The 7,910-nt window shown below is 39.1% G+C and overlaps 1 protein-coding gene across 1 annotated transcript; it reads right to left on the reverse strand.

Moving 5' to 3' along the window:
- Nucleotides 1–6,951: 6,951 nt before the first annotated feature.
- LOC111590848 (glucan endo-1,3-beta-glucosidase 7-like) lies at nucleotides 6,952–7,695 on the reverse strand (the record flags this gene model as incomplete). The annotated part of the gene is made up of 1 exon (XM_023301739.2): nucleotides 6,952–7,695. A coding segment is annotated over one exon (306 nt), but the record flags the coding sequence as incomplete, so codon positions are not given.
- Nucleotides 7,696–7,910: the final 215 nt, after the last annotated feature.

Below are 7,910 nucleotides of genomic sequence, written 5' to 3' on the forward strand. Positions count from 1 at the left end.
TGTCACAGTCTCGCAAAACTCTCGTCCAACTCGTTACAATTACAATGACTCGCGCAAGAGCCGAGGGGTTGTGTGGTTTTTCTAAACTCACTCAACTAACTAGGATTCACCTAGAGCAAGCGCTAATGTGGTCTAACTAACCTAAGCACTTCGCAAAGCACCTACACTAATCACCAAGTGATTTATTAAGCACTTGGGTGTATGAGCACATGGAAATGTCTATATTATGCCTTGGTATGTTGCTTGGGCTCCCACACCTTCAAATGGTCGGTTGGGTGATGTATTTATAGGCCCCAACTCAATTCTAGCCGTTGGAGAAAAGCTGCAGCTTTCTGTGGCACACCGGACAGTCCAGTGCCCCTGTCCGGTGCGCCTAGCCGTTGGTTCTGTCAGACGACCGTTGGCTCTATCAGCCTTAGCACCGGATAGTCCAGTGTGGCACCAAACAGTCCGGGCCATCCTCCAGAGTGCCACCAGGAACTAGTCATTGGGCAACTATTCCCTGGTGCACCGGACAGTCCGGCGTGTGGCACCGGACAATTTGGTGCGCCACCGGACAGTACGGTGTCCTCGAACGGACAGTCTGCCAGTTGCAACACTTTTCTTCATTTCTTGGACTTTGCTTGATACTTGTTGATCTTCACTTGTTTCATAATGTCTTCTTTTGAGGTGTTGCTTTTGTAACACCCCGCGCTCCACAAACACCCCGGAATGCTACTAAACTACACTTCTGACATCTATATAAAATTTCGGCAGCATCTCCTTTGCAAAATTGCATAAATGGGGGAGAAACAGTGTATAAACATATATCATAACAAAAATGTACTAAGTATTATTAATCGTCTAGCAAAGGGAAGTTAAACATACGACATGAACTGAATTAACCAGTGCACACGACTAGCTAAAAAACAAACTTCCTTTGACAACAAGTTTCTAATTAAATCATGGCTGCGCCTGGGCAGCGTTATTATGAGAGTGAAAGTGGACGTGTTGCTACTCCCCTCATTCCCAACATGTATCAAGTACCTGCATTGAGTAATGCAAGAGTGAGATGACACATCTCAGCAAGTAAAATAATATCAAACTGTTTAACCACATAAGAACATTGTTTTACCACCACTTGATTTCACAACCTTCTTATCACGAAGGTGCAACACGTATACAATGTACAACACTCCTAGTTACCACACCTCGCAGGTAGAAACCACAATAGTAACATAGTAATGTCACACTTCATATATACCTCATGAGTGCAAATGTCTGCAAATGCAAGGATGACCTCTGCCTTCATACCTCTAAGGATTAGGGGGGAGGGGGGCGGCTGCAACCAAAAAGGGGATTAGGGGGGAGGGGCGGCTAGGGTTAAGGGAAGGGACTAGTGGGCCGGATCGAGATCCACGGCCCAACTTGCTATCACGTCTGCTCCCAACCCCAGCGCATGTCTCACAAGAATTCTACTGTTTACTGGTGAATGCTTCCTAAAACAAAGAAATCCAAAACCCCAGCTACACAAATCACGAAAGAAAAGGGAAAAAGAAATTTAACTTCTTTTTTCAGAAAATTGGGTATCACACTCTACCCCCCTTAAAAAGAATTCGACCTCGAATTTCGACACTTCTATCGAAACGACAAGAAAAGATCAGCGACAACAAAAACTCACCCCATAAAGAAAAGTTCGGGGTACTTTTGTCGCATTAGTTCCTCGAGCTCCAAGGATTCTAGGATACGCAGCAGACGACACTCTAGAATCAGGTCTTGCTACACGGGAATCGACTCTAGCTCGATTTATTCATCTGGATTCCGCAAATACTTTCTCAACATAGAGACATGGAATACAAGGTGTACTCTGATCATAGACTCTGACAATTGCATGTGCTAAGCCAAGCTGCCAACTCGGGCTAAGATAGTAGACGGTCCTATATAACTCGGACAAAGCTTTCCTGACACCAAATCAACATTGACACATGCAAGTACTTCAATGAATATATATATATATATATATATATATATATATATATATATATATATATATATATATATATATATATATATATATATGAATGCAATACATACTGTGCTCCAATAGCCTAAACCAAACCTATCCAAACAAGAGTAACTTCAAAAGATCAATTTAATCTTTCATATTTCTAGACAGTATCACAACGGTGAATTGTTTTGCTCATAACTCACAAAATATGCATCCAAAAGTAGTAAACTAGGACTTTATGGAAAGCTTACAAAGTCTACTATACCCTTGGTATTATCATCACCACAAGATTTGACACTTAGAAAGGCCAAACAATGCAAAACGTAAATTTTGTCCAGACTTGGACAGAATTCAACTACTCACTTCAAAAATCCATAATTGGAGTCTCAGTCATCCAATTCAGGCGCTCCTAGACTTTTTAGAAAGCCAGTAAAATTGTCTATATTTCATTTATAAACATATCAGGTTAATTCAATGCATATCAAGATCAAAAGACATAAGAAAGGCTTTGCTGTCCAAATTTGGGCAAATTCAAAGATTCCACTTAAAACAGCTGTAGCTTAACTTATAGGTCACCAAAAAGGGTGATCCAAAATTTGTTGGAAAGCTTAAGGAAAGTACTACCACTTCTTTATAATTTATAAGAACTGATTCGAAGTTTAACTTGGGCAAACAAGGTCAGTTTCGAAATCTGTACAGAATCTGGACAGATTCCAAGACTAGACTTGAGAAAATCATAACTCCCAAACTACTAGACCTATGGTCATGAAATGTTTACACAAGTAAGATGAAGAAGTTGGCTACAACTTTTATATACAACACCTCTATAGAAAACATGGTTTAATTCATTGAACTAGCTGCATAACCAAAATTGTTCATGTAGACCCAAACAGCAAGCAATAGATTTATTCAGGTTCTATACTCTTCTAAGATTAAGCGTTCATCGAAGGACTAAAAACTTTAGGTTCTTCATTACGAGACACTTAGAGACAACATAAGGATAGAAGCAATATGCTTACTTCTTAAATCATTTTAAGCCTGATCTCACATCATGCAAGCAAGAATCGATTTAAGCATACTATGCCTGCCCATATATCCATCCAAGCACATTCTATACATTATATCATTCCATCGAAGAACACTTTTTTTAATTATACTGTGCATATATATCCATCCAATAACTCACACAATCTGCATCTAACAAAATTTTGCAAATATAAACTCATTAGAAAGATTATAACATTCTCTAAAACTTTTATTATAATGAGTGTCTCAGAATTGGTTTCCAAACCGATAAAACAATGCAACTGCTTTGTTGCAAAACTGATAGGATAGAAACAATAGACAACTAAAATTCAAAATCCTATAACTCCTGCTATACTCAACTTAAAACTACAACGAACACGCGTTGGAAAAGTTTGGAAATTGTCCACGACTTTTGCAATAAAGTTGCACCCAAATTTATCTTTATAGCCCTCAACTCAGCATGACCTACAGCTAAACTCAGCCTGAGATACTGCACATCAAAGATTCGACTTATATCCAAACAACCACCTCTCCCAATCTATTTAACAGACAATTACAAGTAAATACCCAATAAAAGGCACTGAGAAAAACTAAAAGTTTTGCTTAAAGAGAATTCCCAAATTTGGGCTCTGAAACTATCAAAACGCGGTCGATTTATTGGTAGTTTTAACGACACCTAAAGTTCAGACACAATGGTGCAACAACTTCAGAGTAGCCTAACTCCAATTATATGCAATGAAAATTACAAACCAATGCTCTTTGGAAATATCATGAAATTACTAAAACTTTCATAATCCAACAAAAACCAAAATTTACCGTCTTCAATGTCTATACTTCCGTACACAATTAAGGCTGCTATAGGGAACCCATAACTCTCAAATGTGTAGACCAAACTGGGTCATTGAGCATCCTATGCAAAGATGAAGAAACCTACTACAAAACATTCTAGATAAGTGAAGCCTGATTCAGGCTCCAACTAATTTAAAATGACTCCAAAAACCAAACAACACCTTACCCATAATAAAAAAACAATATAAAATAAAACCCAAGGCATTGGCAGGTGCGATCGACACTAGGATTTTCCACTACCAAATGGGGATGCAACTCCCCAAAGCCTTTAAGCAACACTATACCTAATAGGTTAGAACACTAAGCACAACAATCAACGAATTCAACAACCTCGTTTGTTAATGCCACTAAGGTCAAACATCCATGTATCGACAATGTATGAAACACCTGACATACCCGTCTCTAGCACTATAAAACATGGTTGTTATTACACTAGAATCTAACTATTAGAGCTCTCCACAACTATTCTGTTGACGTGAAGCAAATGGTGCTCATGTCATGTAACGTCTTTTCCTCCTCTCAAAAGAGATAAAATTTGCAATACTCATAAAGCAGTGAAGGGATAACAGCAAGAAAAACTAATGTACTTCTTGACACAGACTCATGCAAAAGCTTCATAAATATTACTTTCAATACTAAAATAATAACACGATACTATGCTCAACAGGAGTAATTGGACGTTAATAAGACAATCCACATAACCAAACTACCTTGATTAACCTCACATACAACAAAACCTACTATTACTGCACTTGAACAATTTGTACCTCATGATATCACAGGATGCATTCAAAGTAGTAGACATACATGATCTATCAAACCATCATTCATATAAAAAAATCGCAATCCGATGCAACAACCCCATCATTGAGATATAGATGACTAACAAACATAAGCAACTCCCAGTTAAGCATTGACTTCGTTTAAGATAAAGCGGTCCAAATAATGATTCAACAAGCATGCATAGAGAAACTGATCATAAAAAAAATCAAACTACCATACAATGTTGGCAAATAAAAAAAATATAAAACGGATTGTCAATATCGTCCACATGACTAGCCTGCAACAACTAAAAATTATGCATAGCCTTTATGGCTATTGAAACAAGCCATAGAAGGAAAACATGCACGACATAAAATCCACTTGAAACCACCCTATTTATTGTTAAAAATAAGGTTGCACATAATAAGAAAACCTATCAGGTAAACATGGTTGGACTTATCAATCTACATCATCTTACAAATTCACTTGAGTTCTACCAGTCTCAAGATTTCATAGACATTACAACGTTGCCTTTGATCTATAGAGGCAAACCAATTTTATACTAAGATCAAGTTAGCAAGTAGCCACACTAGCCAAAAAAAGTGAGGCTCAAAGCATTGCACCCATGGAAATATTACATTGATAAGTTGGGTTGTAACCCAACAGTCAATCAAACTCAACAACACCATAAAACTACATTATATAGTGTTTTCACACTACACCAAGTCGGATTAGACCCACTATACACAAGCTCAATAAACAATCGGTCCTACAAGTACTAGAACCCAAGAATCCTTTTGGAAAAAACATCCACAGTCAAGCATATAGAAATTTATGATAGTAATAGCTCAGGGATTTGAAAACATTTAATCCCAAAAAAAACATCATGACGATATGTATATAAAACAAGTACATTAGTAGCTTCACTTGCATAATATCTTCAATAACAACCACATCAAGAAACCAATATTAAATAGAAGTAACATATCATATCAAGCATTACGTCGTTAACGACATACCCCATCAAACCATAAAGGGATTTGGAGTAAGGAAGTTCTATTCATCTATATAATAAAATACTAATATGAAAGATATACGAACACACACCCTTCCTATATGTGCAAGTGTGTCAAATTTATCTTCAAATTGCGTAGAATCTAAAGTCTATGCTCTGATACCAACTGTAACACCCCGGGCTCCACAAACACCCCAGAATGCTACTGAACTACACTTCTTACATCTATATAAAATTTCGGCAGCATCTCCTTTGCAAAATTGCATAAATGGGGGGGCAACAGTGTATAAACATATATCATGACAAAAATATACTAAGTATTATTAATCGGCTAGCAAAGGGAAGTTAAACATATGACATGAACTGAATTAACCACACTACACGACGGTTCACTTACAGCGACCTACGGTTTGTTACTAAAACGGCCTTCAGCGACCTACGGTTGGTCGCTAAAAACTTTTAGCGACCCATAAGGATGGTCGCTGTAAGTGCCGTCGCTAAAGGCTTTAGCGACCGACATCTTTTTAGCGACCGACCGTCCGTTTCTAATATTTTATATTCAGCGACCAACTGTGGGTTGTTGTACTATAGATTTAGCAACCAATCGTAAATTGTTATACTATACATTTAGCAACCAACAGAAAGTTGCCCCTAGTTATAGTCGTTAATAATGATAATATACCATTAATTAGCATTCAACAACTGTTATATATACAAAAGCATCACAAATCACCAATTTTTATACACATAATCACATGAATGCGAAACGGAGTATCCACGAGTTCGCTGCCAGATCTCCAAATGTCAGCTACAGCACGGGTACACAACAATGTGCATTTGGTAAATTGGCAGTCTAGACTAGAAAACCAACACTCTGCATACGGACGCAATGGAGCCGCCCGGCATAATGGATCTCTCTCCTCGTCTTGTCTCTCCACTCCTCAGTAGTACGTGCAGGAGCCATAGCCTGCGAAACGAGAGGGAAGCGGCATTCGATGAGAAGACAGATGGACGGACGAAGGATCTGAGAGCTTATTAGAGAGAATGAATTTTGCCTTTTCTAGATATATGAATTTTAATACATACCTAGACATAGTGTGTATCTAAATGCATAACAAAAACTATATATCTAGAAAAAATAAAACATCTTATAATTTGGAATGGAGGGAGTATTTTTATCTATAATGACTTTTCCCATGTCAAGTGAAAATAACCTACTAATAAAGCCGAATAACTATGTCATGTCTTATGAATTCCAGATTTATAGTTGATCACAGATAACATATAATTCCTGGCTTATTACTAAAAATGAGAACTCACCTCACGTGTACTGGGCACACCAATTGAAATAATCTTGCAACGACTCTTTATAGAATCTAGGAGATTAGATTCATCCTGGCAAGTCATTATTATCTTGCATGCATCAGAGGAGGAATCTATTATCCATTTTATCAGGCGCTGGTTGTTTTGGCTGACTTTATCAACATCATAGAGAACAATCACCAGAACAAACAATCATGTTATTAATGATTCAAAAGAAATGGCACATCAAGGAACAAGAATTATGTAAGGTTTGCGTTTTGCTGCTCCAAGTGTCGTGCCCGCTCAATGAACCCAGCAAGCCCGATGAGCCGTCCAGACCATTCATCCCACCTCCGCAGAACTAAAAAGAAAAAAAACAATCAAAGTCCATGCGCAGCCCCACTCATTAAAGAACAAGTCTGCAAACAGGAAAGATACCAGGAAGATCCTACTTGGGTCGGACTGCACGACGAGCGCGGAGTTGTTGAAGCAGCAGTTCCAGGGGGTGCCTGCCGCTGTAGGCGTAGTACAGGTTCATGGCGACGGCGGCGCGGGACACAGGGCTGTCCGGGTAGTAGCACGGCCCACCCTTCTGGATCACGGCGCAGCTCACCTCGGAGCACTCGTAGTCCAGGTTCTGCGCCAGGATCTCGTTCGACGCCGACGGCTTGGCGATGCACCACGTCTTCTCCAGCTCGTCGTTGGTGGTGTGCTGCTGCCTGTCTATCTGTCTGGCTCTCTCAAAGGCGAGGGAAGGGAGGAGAGAGGTGAGGGGAGAGAGAAGAGGGAAGGGAGAGATAGAGGCGGCGGCGGCTGGGAGAGAAGCCGGGGAGCGCGCGGCTGCTAGGGTTAGTTAGATAGGCCCCTAGTGGGCCTTAGGGTTAGGGAGGGTTTTCTTTTTTATTATTTATTTCGAAATACATTTTTTAATTGCTCAAAAATTCATAAAAATTTACCAAATAAATAATA

Source organism: Zea mays, chromosome 2 (genome assembly GCF_902167145.1).
Source record: "Zea mays cultivar B73 chromosome 2, Zm-B73-REFERENCE-NAM-5.0, whole genome shotgun sequence".
NCBI classification, from domain to species: Eukaryota; Viridiplantae; Streptophyta; class Magnoliopsida; order Poales; family Poaceae; genus Zea; species Zea mays.